The sequence below is a fragment of the Uranotaenia lowii genome, chromosome 2, assembly GCF_029784155.1.
Source record: "Uranotaenia lowii strain MFRU-FL chromosome 2, ASM2978415v1, whole genome shotgun sequence".
Classification (NCBI taxonomy): Eukaryota; Metazoa; Arthropoda; class Insecta; order Diptera; family Culicidae; genus Uranotaenia; species Uranotaenia lowii.
The window spans coordinates 316,171,595-316,195,333 of NC_073692.1; the positions used below are offsets into that span (position 1 = coordinate 316,171,595).

General features: G+C 38.9%; 1 protein-coding gene across 1 annotated transcript; it reads right to left on the bottom strand.

Annotated features, from left to right (window-relative positions):
- Positions 1-2,720: 2,720 nt before the first annotated feature.
- On the bottom strand, positions 2,721-16,307 carry LOC129742902 (nipped-B-like protein B). Its single transcript, XM_055734844.1, is given in 5 exon segments — positions 2,721-2,870; positions 3,063-3,245; positions 3,248-3,438; positions 3,441-3,906; positions 15,945-16,307. Coding segments are annotated over 5 exon segments (1,353 nt in total).
- Positions 16,308-23,739: the final 7,432 nt, after the last annotated feature.

Genomic DNA, 23,739 nt, shown 5'->3' on the forward strand with positions numbered 1-23,739 from the left:
CGGCGATTGATCGATTGAAAAGTAGGTACGGTTTTACACTTCTATTTTACTTTTTACTTTCAAACATAAAGCTGTTAACATCAGATTATTTATGCAATAAGCGAAATTGAATATCATAAAAGCCAGTGTCTGTAGCTGAATATTATCTAAGAATCATGAGTTACGTTGCAAATCATACAAAACTATAAATTTTGTACAAATTGTAAAATTGTTCATTTTTTACGGTAGAGAAATAAGCGATATATGGTGAATTAAAGCAAAAAAATGTTGAATCAAGGCTCTAGATCCCTAAAGGGACTTTATTGTTAAGGATTTCAAGGAAGGTTTCATGAATTCATTGGATGCCCCAGAAGTTTTTGTTAAGTATTTGAGTGCGTCTGAAAAAAGCAAGCGTCAAAACTTCCAATAGAAATTATGCAAAATATGGCTTATTTCCGAAAATCAGGAAAAAATGAAGGCTCAATGAAGGTTATCAAGATGGACCTTGAAAAATCAAACAAATCCTGAAAACTCAAGCACATTGGCAACCCTGGCAATCAGTGCTGCTCTGTTGAAATCAAATCTAATGCTCAGAGTTCGTCTTGGTACATACATCTTCGTAGCTGAAAATTATCACATTTTAAAAGGTAATGGAAAGTATTAGATACTCATGAGATATAAAAGAAAGAAGAACATAATGTAGCTGTTAATGTCATGAATTTTTCGTAAAAGATACAATGGCTCATCAGCGGGACTTGAACCCGCAATTTCCGCTTAAAAAAATAAAAAATAAAAGTAAAGAAAAAAATAAAGGTAAATTGCCATAAACAGTGGAGCTAAAACATTTACAGAAAGAATTGGCATATTGGCTTTCTGGTATGAGTATTAGAAATTGCATAAAGAATAATTCCTCAAAGCTTGGTTGTGATCTGAAGAAAAATGAATAAGTCAAACCTGTCTAAGCACCAGTGTGCGGACAGTTTTTAGACAGTATTTTGAGGAACCATAACCCTGAATTTTTCCGACGAACAGTTGTATGTGTAAGTAAAATGATAATTGATCTTAAAAGAGGACAAATTCATGCACAAAGTGACGATATTTAGCTGCTTAATTTAAGCTTGAAAAGTGTCTTTTATGAACGTTTTGGTGTTAAAGTAGTACCACTGACCACACTGACTTGACTCTTAGAACAAAAATTCAACCATTTTCTGTCTAATTTTTTGTTGTCAGCTTTTGCAGGTTCGCAATACCGACGGCAGGTGGCGAACCTGAAAAATTTGACAAAAAATGCCCTGTAGGAAAAATGCTCCTGTTTAGCCCGATTTTATCGTAGAAATTGCGTGTTTTATTTTTAAAGTTGGGTGACATTTCCTAACTGGGATAGCATTTCTTCAAATCGATCGATGCGCACTCTGGAATCGACATTGCGTACTGTTGGAAAAATGATTTTTTTTTTGTTTTTTTTTTTTTGGAAAAAATATCCAGAAAACGAAATCGAGTGTCCAGTCAGTATGGTCAGTGGTAGTACTGTGCGAACAATTTTTTTTAACTCATAGTATTTTTTTGGATTTGCGGTAAGCCTTATAACTGTTCTGTTTCATAATAGTGTCACATTGATAAAGTCAAAACAACACTTCATTTTGACCAGACTCTATAGTTTAGCTTGTCAATCCCAAAGGATAAAAATTTTGATTCTCAACAGATCGAAAACAAATAAGCAACACGTGTCGAACCGCCAGCCAATACGCCAATTCTTCCCAATCCCGAATCCCGATCCCGCCAGCCAGTGTGGATCGAATGAATGTCCTGCGGTTTTTACGACCCAAAACGATTATCCCTTTTTCCCCGGCCAATCCACCACTCTTCTCTCAATCCGAACGATAAAGTTCCAATCCTCGGAGTAGCCAAATGAGGGACCCTCATATAAATCGAAACCCATTTGCCGGGCTCAACCAAACTACTTATTTACATTTTACGATATCACTCACTTCATTCTCCGACCCAGATAGAAACCGGGACTAGGTTGATAGTTAGTTCGTTGGTTGTGGTTTTTCGGAACCAAATCATTTATATCGAACGAACCTGTGTGTTGCGAAGAAGAATCTCAGCTTCGGAATGTTACCTATAAGGTAAACCCCGTTTATTCCCCGGACAAGGGTTTCGATTTTGGGGTGGATCCGCTTCGTTGATATGCAGGAGCAGTTCCGAAATCTAACATCACCACAAACACCGGTCCACATCCTAATCGAAATCAATGCTAATAACGATGTTGGCTGGTGATTAATCGATTGCCACAAAACCAAACCACACCGCACTCTGTGTGTTGATGATCATTGCAGGAAATCGGGATTCCATTGAGCCTTGTTCGAGATATCGGTGCCAGGAAATTGAAATACCAACCAAACTCCCCCAGGGACCAATCGGTGTATCGGAAATCTATTTGCGCTAAATTTTAAATGATCCTTTGTTGATGATTTAAATTTGTTTCCTGTAATTAATCACAAACTATCATGACCCGGAACTGTTTTTTGCCATTCAACCGCATTAATACAGGTGATTGATTTCACTTTTCGCTAATTGAATAGCCGAAAAAAATTAGCATTAATTTAGCATACCAATCAAAAAGGGGAAGGAAGGCGACTCTAATTCATCCTAGTTCTAACTTCCTACAAGTTTCTTTTCTGCATCAATAGTTCCCCCTCATTTCTTGTTCGAAGCGACTTCGCACTTCCGATATGAATTCAACCCTCTTCACCGCCATCCCCTATAAGCATTTTGCTTTTCACTTTGCGCATCTTCTTGAGCTGCCCATGCGTTTGATCGCGCCATCTGATGTACGCTAGCGTAAACTCATCTGCTTCGCATCCCATTTCCAATAAGGATGACAATTCCTGTTTGACTTTCACACTTCATTAGCGGGACGAGATAGGAATACAGTGACAATTCGATAGTTTGAATTTCTGTGGTAAAATAAAAAAAAAACTCGTTCTAAAATAATTAACTAGTTTTTTAAAAAGGATGAAACCCTTTATTATCTTTCTCCTTATCCGTTTCCTTATTCTTTTCCTTAATTTTTCCTTAACCTTTTCCTTATCCTTTTCCTTATCCTTTTCCTTATCCTTTTCCTTATCCTTTTCCTTATCCTTTTCCTTATCCTTTTCCTTATCCTTTTCCTTATCCTTTTCCTTATCCTTTTCCTTATCCTTTTCCTTATCCTTTTCCTTTTCCTTTTCCTTTTCCTTATCCTTTTCCTTATCCTTTTTGCTTATCCTTTTCCTTATCCTTTTTCCTTATCCTTTTCCTTATCCTTTTCCTTATCCTTTTCCTTATCCTTTTCCTTATCCTTTTCCTCATCCTTTTCCTTATCCTTTTCCTTATCCTTTTCCTTATCCTTTTCCTTATCCTTTTCCTTATCCTTTTCCTTATCCTTTTCCTTATCCTTTTTCTTTATCCTTTTTCCTTATCCTTTTCCTTATCCTTTTCCTTATCCTTTTCCTTATCCTTTTCCTTATCCTTTTCCTTATCCTTTTCCTTATCCTTTTCCTTATCCTTTTCCTTATCCTTTTCCTTATCCTTTTCCTTATCCTTTTCCTTATCCTTTTCCTTATCCTTTTCCTTATCCTTTTCCTTATCCTTTTCCTTATCCTTTTCCTTATCCTTTTCCTTATCCTTTTCCTTATCCTTTTCCTTATCCTTTTCCTTATCCTTTTCCTTATCCTTTTCCTTATCCTTTTCCTTATCCTTTTCCTTATCCTTTTCCTTATCCTTTTCCTTATCCTTTTCCTTATCCTTTTCCTTATCCTTTTCCTTATCCTTTTCCTTATCCTTTTCCTTATCCTTTTCCTTATCCTTTTCCTTATCCTTTTCCTTATCCTTTTCCTTATCCTTTTCCTTATCCTTTTCCTTATCCTTTTCTTTTCCCTTACTCTTTATGTCACTTAAAACTCACACTCCCTTTTTTTTCGTGTTTGAAATTCAAATTTGTTTGATCGAATTTGATTCCAATGCCCCTTTGAAAATATTGTTATTAATAATTCTTCTGCTTTTTATGGTTTTGAAAGGGATTTTATCGATTTTTTTCACTAACCAAGAGGTTTAAAAGCAGTGGTTTTTAAAGTCGTCCCTATGTTTAACTTTCAAGACGAAGATTTTGTTTTTGCTATTTGAAATAACAATGTGTATAAAGTTGTAATCAAAATTGAAATATTTTTGTTTAAAACTAAAATTACTTAATTTTGTAAGATGGACAAAATCGAATCCGATACAGTTTCGTTAGGAAAACTTGAATATTTCATTCGACGATTCCAAATACAGGATTTATTTTTCAAACTTACAAATATTTCAAATTGACACGTCTTCAAAACTAGATCTTCGATTCGCGAAAACATCATCATAGAATATGATTTGAATAAAGTTTCTCGATTTCCATGAGTGACACTGACGAACTTGAACCCAGATTTTATGTGTTTTTTTCCTTTGCCTTTCTTTGCTTTAGCCTTCCAATCTTCCGATTCCCTGGGGTACGCAAATCTTGATCTGGGTAGGTAGAACCTTCAAGAGACGGAGAAAAAAAAAACTATTATCAAACCAAGGGATGAGACTAGTTGGCACTTTCCTTGGCGGCAGCAAAGGGAAATCTTCCGGACCCAGGGAATTTGTGTTACAGTTTTACGAGCTCGAGTGGCACCCTGCCTGCGTTCTGGCTTGGATATCTTCTGATCTGGGTGATTGTGCTTATGTCGCGGAAGAAATTCAGGGTGTGATCACCGGTGAGGATTGATACATTTCGGGATGTCCGGACCAGGGCTACCCCTACTGGGTGATATGACGATGACGTTGACGACGACTAGGTGCATAAAAAAGGAGGGCCCTGATTGACGGAAGATGATGGGTAAGTTTCTAGACATATAATGCCACTTTATGGCGCTGTGCCTTGTTAGTCTTCATATTGATGAGTTTCGGGGTTTTTATTAATAAGATATCTCTGGGAGAAGATACGCAAGAAAAAAAAGTCATGTGCATTCCCTGAGGCTGTCGTAAGAGGAAAAAAAGTCATCATCAAACGGTGGGAAGGAACTGTGTTTAAGGAAATGATACTTTGACAATAAAAGAGGAACGTTTTGTAGCTTGATAAAAAAAAACTGTTCCACAACAGTGGAGAAAGTCCTGAAGAAGAAAAAAATTGGATCATTTTGGTACGAAAATGGTTAAAGTTATGGAAACCTACACATATGAACTGGCAAAACCCAAACCTACATCCGAAAAAAAACAGTTCCCTACCGTTATTCTAGTTGAGCGTTTGTTCATCATCATTTTTGTTGATAAAAACGGCGAAAACTGTTAGGTATTTGGCAAACGAGAGGGATCTCCAAGGACATTCAGATGAAGATCTCATAGCAGAAGAACTTTTTTTGTGGAATCATCGTGGTTTTATGTTGTTATTCGTATTAGTCTATAACGTTCCTCAGTTGAGCATCGGAAGTGTTGTGAAAAACCGTTGGAGGTGAGTTTTTTTTCTAAGAAAGTTTTTACCGTAGACCTAAATAGTTGTTCGTAATAGGATTTCCAAATATTTTGAAGTAAGTTGTACCTTATTGTGGTTTATTAAAACATCAATTTACAGACATGTTTTTTTAAGAAAAATAATACCATAAGGTAATTCATCATTCCTAAGGTTATGTTTCTGTATTTAATACAGTGCCAAAATCATCGATGTTGAAGCACGTTGAAGTGTTTTAACTTATCGATTCTATTTATCATAATCTAAACCTGCTGCAAGACTCAGACCCGAGCAGACCTCGATGCCTACATTGATAGCAAATTGAGAACTTATTAAAGTCTACAACAAACTGGTAGCATATTTTAGTGTTGAAATTTGTGCGAGAGCTAAATAAGGCATAACTAAGATTTTACAAATGTGTTTTTGTCAGAAACTTTCTGATTTTAGACGAAGACCAAATTCAGGCATCATTAGCAAATTGGTAGCAAAATTTGATATACTAGGAATTTGAACTGATAAGCAAAATAAGCCATTATTAAGGTATCAAGTTTTATTTTATGAATTACAAATCTGAGACTACAATTATATAACATAATTTGCTAACCAATAAAATCCAATAGCAAAATATGAGTCCAAAACTTAAATTATGGCAAATTAGGATTTTATTGGAAATTATGTGATGACTAATATTAACATCTTCAAGCTTTCGGAAAATGAAGTGAAGTTAGCATGGCCGTAGGAAAGGGGGGGGGGGTTCGTTGGGATTAAACCCCTCCTTCCCCCCCCCCCCCATGAGGGCCCAAAAATGTCAAGCAAAATGTTGTTCTCTAAACTCAAAATTTTAAATTCCTTATCAAATTTTGATGAACGACTAAAGTGAATCAAGTCCCAATCACGACTCAGAATTAAGAACAAAACCTCGAAATCTTATCCAGGCCCACAATTCTACTACAGTTTTTCAAAAAATGTCTCTCTTGTTGATAGATATTAGAAGACTGTACTCGAAAATCGCTATCAAAAGTCATTCGCAAATGAAGTTGGTGAGTGAAAGTTTGAGTGCTTAGTCCCGAATATCAAATTTTCAATAAGATTAGACTCACTAAGGAACACTTTCTAAAGTGAATTTTATCAAAATAAACTGGCTGATGTGTTTCAATGAAAAAAAAACAATTTTTCGATTTGTTTTCTTAATTTTGAAGAATTTACAAATTTGAATGAATATTGCCCAGGTTTTGGGTTGTAAACTTTGGAATGGAATGCCCAGATTTTGCAAGATTTGAAGATAAAATAGCCCGAATAAGTGCGTAAAATATCTGGTAAGCCGTAGGTTTGAATCATTTCCAATGTCCTGTTTCAAATTTTGATTTTCCAATTAAAATCAAAACTTCTTGCCATTTAAAAACTACAATTAGACTTTTTTCCCGTGTTCGAAATTTATCATTCCAGAATATTAAAAGAAAACTTCTGAAATTGCAAACCATTTTTAATATTTGGAATTCAAATTTTTACTTTAATTTTTATGTAGAAATGAAACTTAAAATGTTTCATAATGGTGATCCAGAATTGAAATATCAGAGTTTCAGCATTCGGAAATTTCATTACGAATAAATAATTGAAGAAATAATTCATATAGAAAATCAAAGATTCAAAATTCAAATAAGAGATTTTTGGTTAAGGATTCTGTTCTAAAATGCCCTTTTTAATTCATAATTATTGGGAAAGTTTGTTTTTGTTTTGGATTCAAAAATCAAATTTAAATTAAGAATTCAGAATTTTCATTCAGGTTTAAAATGTAGAATTCAGATTCGGAATTAAAACTCAAACTTGCCCAAGAAAAACACAGAAAACAGGTGAAAACCACTATTAGAAAATAAGGTGTGAGTGAATTAAGCTAGAAGTAGACTTTTGAAAAAAACACGCACCAGATTTTTTTTGCAAAACAAATTAATCAAGTATGCTTTTGTGGCCAATGTTGCCGAAATCACAGAAAAAACTTCACAATGTTTTGGGCCAATTTTCATTACAAAAGCTGTGTAACAGAACACAGAATTTTGGAATGTTCACGACTTTCAATGAATTTAATGGAGATAGCATCACAGAAAATCGTCACAGAATTAAGGAGTAAACATAAAGAATGTCAAAATATTTATTTCGTAAAACCAGATATATTTTTACTGGGAAACCTTGCTTGTGATCCGGGAGTTCTGGCATTTGATATGTCGTCAAACACCCTTGAATACGGTACACCAAAGAAAACTGAATTTTCAATTATTTCAGTTTTTTATCAATCATCAAAATGTATTTGATTTTTTCGTATTCAGATATTAATATTATAATTTCAACTATAACTGCTGATCGGCCTTATGCAATCTTTAATGGTATGATTAGTTCAACTATAAATATGTGACTTTAATTCATCGAAGTTTTTCGGCAGATTTTAGAATCAAAAAAATGTTTTTTACCAGTTGTCCAGACGTTTCGAGCTACTCTGGCTTTCGCTGCTCTTCAGTGGACACTAAAATTATATTCTGAACAATGAATTTCTATTGATCAGAATTTAGAAATACGTACAAAAATCTAAAAATCTGTGAAATATTTGAATATTTTTAATATTCTGTGTTCTAAGGTAAAAATTTACTCAAAATTCTGTGAGAGCAACTGCAACATTACTAGAATTAATAAATATTGATACCAGTTTTTGCACAATTTTGAATTTTGAATCAGCTAAAACACGCACTCCCCACCAAGGTTGCCGAAAAAAAATCTGTGTTTTACGAAAAAAAAATTCTGACTTTCTGTAATTTTTTCCAAAAATTCTGTGAGGATATTCTGTGATGCTTTTTCCATTAATTTCATTCAATAGTCGTGTCAAATTGCATCTTTTTTACATTTTACTTAAGAAAAATCAATTAACATTTTCAATTTTATCATATTTATCCAATTCCAAGATAATTATCCAAAATTTGAATTGACATAAAAAAATTAATTTTGAAAAAACGTCAAAAATTTTTAAATTCTGTGAAATCTGTAAATATTCCATAAAATTCTGTGTTCCGTTACACAGATTCTGTGATGAAGTTTGGCTCAAAATTCTGTGAAATAATAGATTTTTCTGTGATTTCGGCAACCTTGCTTCCCACCCATGTGACAGCGAATTTAAAACGGATACACTTTTATTGAAGGCACTCAGTAAGGCTGGAACAAATATCAATTTCTTCTTTTGTCACCACCTCCCCCCCCCCCCCCCCTTGAAATTTTCAAAAACCCGAAGGGGGAAATAAATAAAGTTTGAAGTATTTAATGTGAATTTCGAAAAAAAATTCAAGAATCCAAAAGATTACAAGACGAAAAAAATTAATTTTGGAAGATGGAAGTTATTCCACCTTTTGTTTTCTTGATTTTATTGAATTTTTCGATAAAATATTACATGTTTTTTAGGTTTTGTGCAATGATATTCTATGCAACTGTGTTGCATACAAGCTTTCGTGCAATTTATTCCAATTTATTTGTTTTTCGCATTATTTTTAATTGTCCCCCCCCCCCCCCTCGCGATGTACCAACTCCGAGCGACAAAAGAAGGATTTGAAATTTGTTCCGGCCTAATTGAGAAGAAAAAAACCTAATTTATTAGAAAAATTTCATAAGTTTTGAGTTTCACACAATCTAATGTTTTAAAATTCGTTCTACGAAAATTCTTTTTGACAGAACCGTCATTTTAATTATTCATCCCGGATTTCATTTACATAAAAGCCAAAATGACTACACAGTGAAAAAACAGGTTAATTGAAAAAAAAACTTTCTAAAAATTGGCTAATTTTGGGCTTCTGATTCCAAATATTCATTTAATTTACTAGTTCTTGTTTTCGAGATACCTTTAAAAAACGTAAAAAATCATTAACCAAATTTGTGCACTTAAGTTGGGCGAACTAAACAGTTTGGCAAACTTGTTACTTTTACGTATTTTTAAGTCAAATTTACATGATTATCATTTGTAACATATTGTTCGTAATGGTCAAATACTTACAGTGTTATTTTTTTAATGTTTAATTTTGTTTTGTTTTGTTTTGCGTTTATTTCATAAGGATGCTTCTGTTTTTTTTTTTCTTTCTTATGTTTTTAAGGTTTGAACTCGAGAAACGCTGACTGAGCTCACTAATTCGTTGAAGACAAATGCTATTTATTAAAATATACGAAGTCAAGAATAGCGTGACATTCAATTGTTATACTTCATATGGTTTGTTTTAACTTTTTTTTTCAATTTATGTTACTTATAGGCTGGTTGAAAAAACATACAAATAATATCTTCAATAGAAACAATTATCATACCCAATGTTACTTAAACATGTGTGAAAATAATCATCATTGGCTACAATTTTCTCACCGTGAACCCCAAACGTCAAAATCGGTCGGTTGTATTTTTGAAATCGTGTTCCAAATTTGCATGAATTTGGAGCAAAGGCGTATAAAGGTTGAGAATTTTTAAATCGATAGCTGTGCTAAAATAGCAATATAGACAAACGGTGCCAGACGGACAGTTTTAGCGTGGTCCAAAATCGTGTTTTGCATACACCGTTGAGACCGGCCTGAAACTTATGAAAAAACTTTTGTATCATATCAGCACCAACACGTGGCATTCTTGGCGAAGCATGATCATCAGCGAGTCTAGAAGACGTCGAATGATTCGACGCCGTCTACGCGCAATGTGTTCATTAAGAGCGAATGATGATTGTTTGATGGTTACCGTTAGTAGCTCAGAAAATAACTGCTTACTAGAGAAGGGAAGAAAAACAAACTAGGTATGCGTCGTTCGATGCTGAAAAGCGTCGTTTGTAAAGAAAACAGACTTTCTATTACTGTTTTCGTTCTCTCCACTGGCACGGGGGCTAACTTTTCCTGAATAAACAAATAAAATCGTCACCCGGAACGATGGAAATATATGGTTGCTATGCTCACCCCCAACGCTGACAACTTCTGCAATCGCCTGCTTGAGGTTGATGAACTTCTGAATTAATAAACGAACACAATAACAAAAGATAGGCAAAACTCGTGGATAACTAGGTTGCCTCTGCTAATAAACTAAAACGCTATATGTTGAGGAGTTAAATCGTTGGTGGCTAGGATGGGGGTAAAAAATCATTCTGAACGAAGATCCGCAAACATGGCAACTGGCCACAATCAACGATGAATGCGATAATATAAACATTAGTCTATAGTTAAACTCAATAAATCAATCATAAAAACCTAATAGAATCTATCATATTTAATGTCAAATCAACAATACTAGTAAAGTTAAATCTACTCTACTTATTGTTGAAAAGCTAAAATCAACCAAAGGATTATAGTTGAATCTATTATATTTATTGTTGAGTGCGTAAAATCCATCGTACACATAAAGTTGAAACTATAATATGTATCGTGTAATGCACAATATAAAAAAGATGAAATTTTCATATTTCTGATTGTTCGAGAATCAATCAGAAAGATGATTGAATATAAGTGGAAAATTGTTGACAATACTATACTTTTTTCTCCGTGTAGGTGTTTTTTTTATTAGTTGATCACCCAGGTGGTAAATCCTTTTTCCGGATTGCATTCCAAGGCACGGCGAGCCACCGCGTCCCCCCAGTTTGCTACTCTGGGTCCATGGGTGCAATGATACTATGTACCCTTACGCCATAAAATCCACCTGGGGCCACTGGCCATAATTCCCATCCGGACCTGCAACGAAGGCTGTACCCAGGAATGGGAGACCATACTCGCGCAATGCGCTCCACGGCAAATACTCGTTTTATACGTACTACACCAGCAATCTCAACCACTCTTTGTCACGATTCACGACTCACGGGTTGGCAGTCCGTTCGCCGCTACTCGTGACTCGAGTCCCACACATTAATTCTCTTGTCACAATTTGAGCCGTCTTGACCCGTCTCTCCTCGTGACTCGAGACCCCCTCACATTCCTCCTCTTGACACGAATTGAGGCGTCTATACCCACCTCTCCTCGTGTCTCGAGAGCCCTCGATCATTACGTCTCTTGACCCAATTCGAGACGAGAACAACTCGCCTCTCCTCGGGTCTGGAGATAACCACACATCCCACAATTTCTCCGTCTCGACACTTCGAGACTCATCCTGAGGCCCATCCAATGGGCGCCACATATTACGGCACAAGGCCCCTCTGCCCGTCGTGAGTCGGTCATTTCCGCGAATCAGGGCTAGGACCACCCGACGCGCGAATTCGACCAACACCCGCTCGAACATTTGGTCGTCCCGCATATCGGGGTCGCGACTACCCGATACACGTTACGACCCCTCCCTCCTGCAACTGAGCACTGGTACCAAGGTGCTCTCCGTGTAGGTGTATATTGGTTAAAAAATACAGTCCAATGATGGATAAACCCAGTGATCAGCAGGACGGAGGTGTACCATAACAGGCGTGTGACAGGCGTGAGTCCAGGAAAGGAGAAAGTCCAGGGCCTCGTCGACGGATGGTTTCGGGTAGAGTATGTGGCTTAAGCTACAAGAGCAGTGGGAAAAAAAGACTCGACCTTTTTTACAGTGAAGAGTGAAGCGGATTATTTCACTGGCGAGGGAAAACCCGCGAAAACGAATGGCACGTCGGGCGAGTCATTTGAGTCGGCGTAAGACGACGCCTTCGTCGGGAATCATGTCATCGAGAGGAAATGATTCGTTGTCAATTATACTGGCGTCGTCCCTATGTATATTATCAACCGGTCGTCTGAATGTTACCCCCATCTTATCAGCACGGTCGCACGCTATTTCTTCTTTGATGGTCGCGTGCCGATTTCACACGGCGTCTTGTCCCTTCCAGATTCGCGCAAGCACCTGCACGACAGTCGTTCGACATTCTCGCAACAGGTCCTGCCCAGTGTATCCAGCCAGCCTTCACCACCGTCTGGATAAAACTGGACTCGCTGTAACGTTCTTCTGTGCGCCGCCCAAGATGGTTCTTAACACTCATCGCTCGAATACTCCGAGTGTGCGCAGGTCATCCTCGAGCAATCTCCACGTTCCGTGCCCGTAAAGGACAACCGGTCTAATACGCGTTGTGTATCAGCTCTAAAAATATAAAGATGTGACATTCTTGAACTTAATTGGACCAATGAATGTGAGATTTACGTATTTTAACAACTGTCTAGTTTCATGTTTGAGTTTACCTCAACAATCACTTAATCTATTTAACTATGACAATCAATGATTCTGTCCAATGTAAAATTAAAACGAATAAATATGTATAAATAAGTTACATATTTTTTAAGAGTAGAATTAAAAATAAGCTATGTAAATCTCAACAAATGTCAACAGTTTTGATTTTAATCTATCGGAGCTCTCAATTCAAATCGCTCATGACCACGTGGAAAAAATAATTGCGTGATTTCCGTGGCACATAACGGTAGGCTTTTAATTATGCGAAATACGACACAGTTCCTGCGGAAGCAAATTGTAGGTATAGGTAGGTCCCAATACCTCGAATGGAAGCCGAAGTCAGAGTCAGGATCAAGCGAAAAAAAAATGCCACATTCGGCAATCTTCGGCACTAAATCTCTTTTAATTCCATCTCTTCTACCGTCCGTCTTACGCTATAGGTACCTTGATAGTAAGAAACTTGTGATTGTATTGCCGATCAAAAGGAAAAACGAGCAATCTGCTGAACCTCATGCTCAGCTCAGTTCCTTCCTTTTTTTTGTCCTGTCCCAGGTATTGGAGAAAAAGCAGCCGCCCGAACACACTTCTGAATAAAATATGAACGGACAGATGTATGTTTATGGTGGTCGCCTTTCGATACCCAGGCAGACGGCGGCAACGCTATTCAAACCGTATGGAGCACATCTCTCAGATTTCCCCTTTGTTTCCCCTCGTTTTGACAGATTTAAGCTTTTTTCCTCAGATTTGAGCTTTCGTCTCCTATGCTCTCAAGGCAAAAAAAGCTTAAATCTGAGGAAAAAAAGCTTAAAAACGAGATTCACGACCACTTATTTAAAAGATGTTGGTCACACGATACATAGACAAATCGTGTAACGTTGCAGCCATCTGTACCCAGACGGCGGCAACGCTATTCAAACCGTATGGAGCACATCTCTCAGATTTCCCCTTTGTTTCCCCTCGTTTTGACAGATTTAAGCTTTTTTCCTCAGATTTGAGCTTTCGTCTCCTATGCTCTCAAGGCAAAAAAAGCTTAAATCTGAGGAAAAAAAGCTTAAAAACGAGATTCACGACCACTTATTTAAAAGATGTTGGTCACACGATACATAGACAAATCGTGTAACGTTGCAGCCATCTGTCTGTACCCAGGACGAACGAGCCAGCCTGGTGGACTTTCCTATGAATGGTAAGTAAATCAAATCCCGTATTATGTTGTGCTATTTGTTGCAGAGAGGCAGCAATTCTGTGCGCCATCATTATCATCCATTTCAGCTTTCGATTCAACCACCCCAGCAACTTTGTGAGGCTCTTAATCATAAGTGACACTGTCTTCGGAACTTCTGAGTAATATACACTTTTACGCTATACATTTTCTTCGTCCAACCATGGGCACCGGAATCGGAAATCGTGGGAGCCTTGCAAGTTTTTACATAAGTTCTACTGAGGATTTAGAAATCATTTTAAAAACACTGAAGATGAAAGAAAAATAGTATTTCAATAAATGAAAAGAATAAATTATTTTCCAAAAGCTTATCCTATTAATAATTAACTTGCTGAAGAGATGATATAAAGGATATACACAAAACAAAATTTAAATTAAATTCAAATCATATAAAACAATAATTGTATTCGAAAACACTGAAGGTGAATAAATTAAAAATAATTTCTATGGCAACGTTTGTTATTTTGGCAACACAAGACAACACAAACAAAACTATTTATGGGAATTACGCTTGGGATAGGGAAACACGTCTTGTAGATTTGAATAGTAATTATGAACTAAAATTATTTTCGCTAGTCTTAAAGTTTATGATTGCCTCGATCTTCTTTCAGCATATCTGGATTATCTCGACTCCAACACTCCTCCCTAATCCAAGATCCCGATCGAAATCTTCTGGTTCGAGCTTTTGGTTGATGAAAGTGGTTTGGTGAATCCGTCGGCTGCCTGATGTTTCGTGTTGATGTATTGTTCATCAACGCTCTGCTGGTGATAGCATTGTTGACAAAATGGTATCTGATGTCCATGTGTTTCATCGTTGCACCATTTTTGGCCAGACACAGTGCAGATTGATTATCGCAGTATACCTTCAGCTTCGTTACTCCACAAAACATCCATAGCAGGTTCCGCCACCACAATGCATCCTGAACAGTAATCGCCAAAGTCATCAGTTCCGCTTCACACGAGGAAAGAACGACCGTTGGTTGTTTCTTCACACTTCAGGAAATTGCGCAGCACAAAAACGTTATCAGGTGTGGATCGCCTGGTACCCAAATCTCAAGTTAGGAAACTAAAGCTAGGAAACCAAAGTAAAATACCACTATAACCAAAATATTATAAAGTTAGTCACTAGGTCATTAATCAGAGAAACAGAAACTATTCCATCATTCCTCCCAATTAAACAGTGCCGATCCGTCGCGCTATATTAGATAAGGAAAGTAAAACATCCCAGGGTAATCAGCATACGGAGGAATGATTCATTGTCAAGTACGCACGGCCTCATCCAGTGCCGTCGCATCTTATCAGTTAGGAAAAACAATCCTTCATCCATCGAGAGAGAGATGCTTCTTCGATAGCATCGAATTTTATAAACAATTTCCTTTCACGGTAGGATGGCAATAACATGCCCCGGTGAGTTTACGACTTTCTCGCGTGACGATGTCACCCTGGCGCGTTTACGACTTTCTCGCGTGGCGATGTCCACCCTGGCGCGTGCCATCAAATCTTAATCAGAAATCAGATGACTTCGTCATCTTGATTTTCTGTATAAATACTTGTCCGAAGGATTAAGCGTTGTTGAGTTCCTCCCGACAGTTCAGTCTAGTTTCCTTCCAGTAGTTCAGTACTAATAACATGTAAAACTTAAACAAATGAAGGAACACACTAAGTGTTCAAAGAAAATAAAGTTAAGTGAAATTGTGAAAAACCTAGTGTTGTGAAAAAAATAGAACGAAAGAAAAGTCCCGGATAAGAGGACCTTATTAACTCTCATCCCCAATCTGCATCGGTGTATCCAACAATGTCAGCATTGCCATCTCTCCGTTAAAAAAGTCGACTTCCTGTAGTTGTTCCCTTGAGATAATGGAAAATCCGCGTCACCGCCGTCCTGTGCTTTTTGCCAGGATTGTGGCAAAATTGGCTCATCACGTTCACTGCATACGAAATATCGGGTCTTGTTGCTTGAGAAAGGTATAGAAAACAAACTACTGCTTCCTTATACGGTGTATTTTTCATTTCGTCTTGCTCCTCGGGTGTGCTTGGTGCCATCGACTTGTCCAATTTTTCGCTTGCCTCGAACGGTGTACTAGCTGAATGACATCCATCATTTTGAACCGATTGAGAACATCTTTAATGTAGATGGATTGATCCAGGGGAATTTTTCCTGCCTCCAAATCGCGATTGATCCGAATTCCGAAAGAGTATTTAACGATACCCATATCCTTCATCCGGAATCGATCACACAGAAACCTCTTCAAGTGCTGTTTCGCCTGATCTTCGTTGGTAAAGACTAGAAAATCGTCGACGTATATTGTGACGAAAAGCATCTTTCCTTCCGTGGTAATAGAGATACGTATAGTATCCACCTTCGATTGAGTCAATCCGAATTCTTGTAACGCCTGGTCCAGCTGGTTGTTCCAGACCCTACTGGACTGTTTGAGACCATACATCGCCTGACGGAGTCTGCAGACTTTCCTTCGATTGCCGCCGAAACCTTCAGGTTGCTCCATGAACAGCACCTCGTCCTTCAGTTCGCTTTGCAAAAATGCCGTAACCGCATCTATGTATTTGCTCAATTTGCAGATCGTGTTTCACCGCCATCACCATCAAGAATCGGATCGTGGAATACCGTACGACTGGAGCGTACACCTGGTCAAAATCGATGCCTGGTCGCTGAGAGCACCCCTTAACGACCACCCCTGGTTTTGAACACCCATTTGTTTTTAATCGCCTTCTGCCCTTTCGGTAGATCCTCGAGTACCCACGTGTTGTTTGATTCGAGAGTTGCTATTTCCTCACACATCGCCGCAATCCACAGCTCACGGTCTGACCGACCGAGTGTCTCTTCGTAGCTCGTAGGATCGTCCAAACATTCGGTCGTCTGCGTTGATGAGGAGACATTTTGGCCAGTATATTTCGAAAAAGAAATGTAATCGTTATACTTGCCTGGGTACCTGCGCTCCCGACCGCTGCCCTTAACTCATGCTCTTTTTCAGCAGATCTACCAGATTGCGGTGGGTGCGCGCGATCTGCTAAAAATTGTTTTCTTACTTATTCTTCTCGACTTATAACGACGTCTTGAATTTCAGAATTGTATACACTGAAGCCTTTGGTATCGTCAGCATAGCTAAGGAACACACATAGCTTTGATTTCGGATCCAGCTTCTTTCTTCGTTGTATTGGCTCGTGGTCCATCGCAGTCGAACCAAATACCTTCAACTTGCTCAAATGGGGTAACAGGCCTCAGCCCAAAACTCCTTCGGTAACTTTCCCTCGTTTAGCATACAGCGAACCTTATCGAGAATCGTTCGATTCATTCTCTCTGCAAGTCCATTTTGTTCCGGCGTATACGGAAAGGTCGGGTCGCTTGAAAATTGAGTTCATATATTCGCGGCCATTATCGCTTCTCAACACTTTTAGCTTGAGACCAGTCTGGCGCTCTACCATAGCTTTGAAATTCTGGAACGCTTCAACGGCTTTATTTTTTATCTCCAAATTCCTCGTAGCATCATCGATAAAACTGATGAAATACCTGCATTCTCCCAGCGAAGGAATCTCGAATGGACCACACAAATCAGAGTGTACTAGTTCCAAACGCTCTCGTGCCCTCTTTGTGCTAGTCCGAAACGATGATCTAGCTTGTTTTCCTTCGATGCACTCCATACAACCAGCAAACGATGACCCATTGAGCTGCATTCCCGTTGAGACGTTTTGAAGCTGCTTGAGACTGTGCACGTTCAATTGTCCAAGTCTTTTATGCCAAAAATCTAGATCATTGTATAAAAACGCCTTCGGTGCTTTCCGATACAGCCGGTATAATCCTCCATCAGCAGTTCCCGATACAAAAATCTAGCCAATTTTGTTGAGAACCTTGCAGTCGTCTTTTGTGAAAAGAACCGTGAAGCTTTTCTCGAAAATCCTTCCAACAGATTACAGGTTTGTCGCCAAATCCGGAACTTCCAGTACGTCGCTCACGTCCACAGGTCCTTCAAGACAACTTAAATTGACGATGCCTTTCGATTTCACCAACATGCTGTCGTTGTTTACGGTACCAACATTTAGAAATATTTCCGTCTTCGATCTACCTTAGTATCTCGTCGAAATACACCTCGTTCCGATCAGCATCACCCATCGCAAATGTAGCACACTTTGCTCGCTTCATCGCTTTGGCCTTACTCGGACAACTTGCAGCAAAATGACCTGTTTCGCCACATGAGTAGCGAGTTTTGAGTTTTCATGGAGAAGGCCCACAATACGTAGTTGTCTTTACCTTTAAATTTTTTGATGGCCAAGGTAACGCCTCCACCGGGTCGAACCACTCGCTGCTCACCATGATGGGAACCGCCGCTTCTACTGCCAGGAATCTGACCATTTTCTCTTGGTCCTCCAGAATCCTGACCTTTGGTAAAATCCGCACCACGACTTGCACCACCTGGGTTTCGAACTGGATAGTCACTTGGAATCATCTTCTTTGAAAATTTTCAAACGACGTGACCTGGGCCCTTACCTATGGGAATTACGCTTATGATTGGTTAAAACGATACTGTTGAATCGACGAGAAGAGCCTCATCATGTTTAAACTAATATCATTTATCAATTCAACTAAATATCGTTGAAATTTAGGGGGAAAGGGGGTGATCCAGGCTTTTTTCGTCAACTAAACGTTTAGCTGTGTGCATCTTTCTGTTCAACAATTAGTTTTTTACTTGGTTTGTAACCTCCTACTCGGTTACAACTGGCATTTTGGGTATTTCGGTGGCAGTTTTGCCCTGAATACAAAATGACAGTAAATGTAAATTTACACGCAGTAAAGATGTTGTTTTATATTGAATTAGATTAATATTTCAAATAAATTGGGCTTTAAAATTTGAATAGGAGAATAGAGAATTTTTTTAGTGTAGGTTGACTTCACTGCTAGAAAATTGATGTAGCCGAGACACAAACCGCGCCAGACGGAATCCGCGCCACATGCGGAAACACTGTGGAGAATACGTGGCCCAATCACAAGCGTCGACGTCACCGATTGGTCCTACCGAAGGAGGTGATAAAAGACCGACGCACCAATGGGCCGGCCTCTTATCCCCTTGGGAACGCGTCCGAGTGTCGTTCGGTAGTTGTGCGCGCCTTTTTATCCGCCAACACATTTCCCGCCAACCAAGTGTCGGTTCTGTTTTGGACCTTGGCTCTGGCGACGAGTGCAAGTAGTGCAAGGCACCGTAGCCAAAATAAGTGCCCGCGTCCCAAGAAGACCGAACAGCCGTCCGTTAACATACGGCTTTCAAGACACGCCGTCCGTCACCATACGGCTAAGGACATTTCCTGACCGTACGACAACACACGGATCAGGAAAGATCTGAGAACTGCGGTTCTCCATACCAAACCCTACCAGAACCGTCGGTAGGAATCCGAGGCTAAATAAAAACCAGAGTTCACCACAAAGCCTGAGGCAGGCAAGGTTCAGCGTGAAACACCAGATCGTCCACCATCCCGGTCGAAATCCGGCCGACCGAGTCCACGTGGTACCACGGCAGCGAGATTCAGCACCGAAGTGTCCGGCAGCATCGACGGGTACCCGCAGCAGCAGCAGTACAAGCAGAAAAGCAGTAAGTCTGAAGTTGGGGATTTTTGTAAATAAATAGATTTAGTTCCTTATTTAGTTTCTTTTAAATTTCTTAAATATACCAATTTGAATTGCCCTTTAATTTTGTGTGTTAGATTTTTACTCGCGTGCACCGAAATAGCCTTAAATACGGGTTATAACGGGGTGGGAGGAAGCGGATATCGAACAGGTGAGTAAGTGTTTCCTAGCTACGACGAGCCGACCCTGAGATTGGCTGGAGTCCTGAGCTAGCCGAAGGCCTAGTTTCAGGTTCAGTTGTTTATGTGCACTTTCTGATGCATTCTCGAATGTTACAAGATTTTTTTAATATATATTGCAAGTATATAGGGGGAATTGAGGCAATTAGGACTTCAGTCATCAACAGAAATTAAGCGGAGTTCGTTATTTTATTCAACAGTTTGTGTTTTGATGTTTTTGTGCCTTTTCTGACGCTTTCTCATTTGTTACTACACCCAAAATTCAGCCTCTGTGCCAATGGCGTGTAGTCAATTACATAGCATCATTGGTACAAGAAGATAACGCGATCGGTGCTGATTCGATTTGCACCCACAGGCATTAATCTCCCAAGTTAACCGAATTGCGTATGTCTGAAAGAAACAAGATAAAAACGCTTTCACGTCCCCCCTATCGCATCACAAGACGAAGAAGGATGGAAATAAATACCGGCCACCACCAGGCAGCCAGCGAACCGAGCACTGTGCGTGTGAATGTAGCAAAAGCAACAACAAAAAAATCCTTCTAATTCAATCCCTTCAATCCACCAGCAAACAACCACGGCCGAGCTGTGCGTGTGTATGCAGTAAAAGCAACAACAAAAAAAACATTCCTTCAATTCAATTCGCCGGCAAACAACCGAAACAACCACGGCTAAGCTGTGCGTGTGTATGTAGCAAAAGCAACAAGAATATATTCCTTCAATTCACCGGCAAACAACCATGCATCGGCCAAGCTGCCCGGCTTTAGCAGCTGTGTATATGTAGCGTGTGTATGTAATAGCAGGCAGTAAGCAAAGCACAGTTCTCATTCAATGGGTTTCCCGTTTCCTTCACTCCCGTTCCCTTTCCCGTTTCCATCGCAAGACAAATGAATACCTTGAAAGGAAGCCAAACGCCGGGAAGCCACTGTCGTGCGTTTCTTTTGTGATTGATCGGTGGCAGAATGCCTATGACAAATATCCCTCTTCCTGCATGAAGCTCAAATAGTACACTGGTTAAGATGTCGGTCTGGCAAGACCATATGGTTGGTGATTTGAGTTCGATTCTCCCTACGGGCGCTGTGGTTTATATTTTTATTTTCTTGTTTCTGGGATGAATTATCCAATGGGAACGAAATCCCATTAAATGTTTTTCTTGTTTCGCTTGAATGTAGTGGTCATGCATCATTTTAGTTGGGAGCCGAGTCCTTATGCCAGTTAAGGTTTTTCAAACATATCATCTTCGGCACAGTGCACATTTCAGCGCATTATCGGCACAGAGATGTGCTAAATAGGCATTGGATTTTTGCAACCTCTTCTATGGGTGTACGATTTTTGGTTCAAATTGTATGAGTTTATGAACTAATTTAGGGAAATCGGGGTGATTCTCGCTAAATTGCTGGACATGTTGATTGTGGTGACAGAATGGATTAAACAGTACGTTGTGAATCTGCACAATACTCTGTAGTTCTCTTAGTGCAGCTATCGGAAGAACAGATAACGGGGCTTCTTTAAATAGGCTGAGCGTGGAGAAGAGTTTGGGTCGTTTGTAAACTGCTTTCAGACATCGATGTTGCATGGCCTGGAGTGGTCTTATATTGCTTTTCCTTGCAGCTCCCCAGATAGAGACCATGTATTGCAGTTGAGACTGTACAAAAGCATGATAGAGGTACGTCAGCTGTTTAGTGGGTACGAACCTCGAAATTTTCCACATTAAGCTGTGTATAGCACTAAGCTCTTTTCTGAGTCTGTCTACGTGCGCATCCCATTTCAGAAATAAGAGATAAGATAAGCCCAAGGTACTTGAAGGTTTTAACTTTTTCGATTACTGTTGTACCTGTCTGAAGCAGATTCTCACATTCAATGCGCCGATTGGCTGTCCTAAAAATGACGTACTTGGTTTTGTCCAAGTTTAGCGAATTGTAATTGAAGTATCCGTGAAGTGTGTCCAAATCCTGCGCCATTCGAGACATAATTATTTGTTGATCAGCATGTTCGTACGACAGTGAAGTATCGTCACGTTTATAATCATTTTATCAGAAAGCGGTGTAGACTACTCGATTCCTCGTGTTTTTACATAAAGAATGGTTGTTTTTTCAAGCGAGACGTTCTTGCTTGAATAGGGTACCTTTTTTGGCTCGAAAATTCCCACTGTACCATGGCTTAGTTGGTAGAGTAAGCACAAAGAGTGCAGGTTTTCAAGGTTGCTGATACGTAAAAAAAAGTTTCTGATTCGATATCCAGTGGTAAGACGGATTGGCTTAGGAAGCACAAATTTTATGGCAGCTGATTGTTTGTTATGATTTCGCATTCTGGTGAATAAAGACGGAACTGGCATAGCGAGCGCAGATTTTAAAAAGTGTTGCTCCTGTTGGGTTTTTTTGGACCTTCCTGTGTAAAAAAAAAGGAATTGAGAAAGAGAAAGCGCCGATTTTTAAGGCTGGTGCTAAATGTTCTTTTTGATTTGGCCTTCCGGTGGAAAAAGAAGGAATGGGATTAGGAAGCCCAGATTTCTAAGGCTGCTGCTGCTGATCGTTGTTTTGATAAGGTCTCTGGTAGAATGGCGAATTGGCACAGGGAGCGCAGATTTTTAAGGCTGCTTCTACGGGAAAAAAATGTTTCTAATCTGACCTCCGACAGCAAAACGGATTGGCTTAGGAAGCGCAGATTATAAAGCTGTTACTGCTGATTGTTTGCTATGATTTGGCATTCCAGTGGATAAAGAAGGAATGGCACAAGAGATGAGATGAAGGATATGAAGAAAATAAATAAAATTTTATAGATTTGAAAAGTCTGTGCGAAGAAAGAATTGAATAATTAAGAGGAAGGATATTTGGAAAAATAAAAAAACAGCTTTTGCTTACAATGCATTTTAGAATAAAGATTAAGGATATTTGACAAACAAAATTTTGATTAAGAACAAAAAAACCAATGTCGATACGTGAAAAGTTTCAATTGTGAATAGAGTTGAGAAGGAATGTAGAGATGACATGAAGGATATGCACACTTACTTACTTAATAGCCCCGCGTCGATTCTCCAGCGCATAGGGCCGTGGTAAAAGACCTCCACTGTTGACGATCTGGAGCCAGCGTCTTCACTTGGTCCCAGTCAAAACTCTCGTCGACAGTTCGGATTTCGGGGGCTAAGCTTTGCCGCCACGAGCAGTGATATCAAGTTTCCAGATTTTGTCTGAATCTTTTAGACTTTTTGAACTTCTGCCAGACATTTTTGAGGTTTCCAGACTTCCAGACTTTTGATATATCTTCCAGACAATTCCAAACTTTTAGGTCAGTACATAAATTGTTCTAGGGAGCTACGAAAATTCAAAATGATCATTGTACAATATGACAAGAAATTATAAGAAATTATAAATTTTAAATTCAGAAGTAATAGCTTTCAATATTAATAATTGCTTTCAATATTAATAATTGCTTAAATTGAGAGCAGACAGAACACGTGACTGATAGTGGCAGGAACTAACGATTCGTGGCTATCTGCAACATTGAGATCTGGCGGCGACCATTCAAGCGCCTCTCTACAATTCTCGTTCTCATCTTTCCGCAGCGTGTGCCCAATTCATCTCCAATTACGTTCCCGAATCTCAATTTCTAGCACCCTTTGATGACACCGGCGATGGAGTTCCTCATTTGAGATCTAGTTGCCAGACCACCAAACAAATACTTGGAAAGATTTCCTGTGTTGATCTTCATAGACTTGATCTTTCCGACATTGACTTTGAGACCTGTTGCCTTGGAGCTTCCGGTGAGGTCGTCGAATTTGCTCTGCAAAATTTAAATGTACATTTCTCTCTTCTACCCTTTATAAATTTGCTATCGTAGCTCGTATACAAAAATATTAAGAAAATCGAATTTGTAAAACAATCGGTGCATGTGCATAAAAGTTACAGCCAAAAGTGTGAATTTTGCAGTTTAACTAAAAAAAATGATCTAGGGTCGTTGAGGCAAATTCACCAACCCCTTAGGGTCAACAAAATGAGCTGAAATTTGGCATGGAGTATTTTGGTAAGCCAAGGAACTATTTCAGCTCGAAGGTTTTGATTCTGGGACA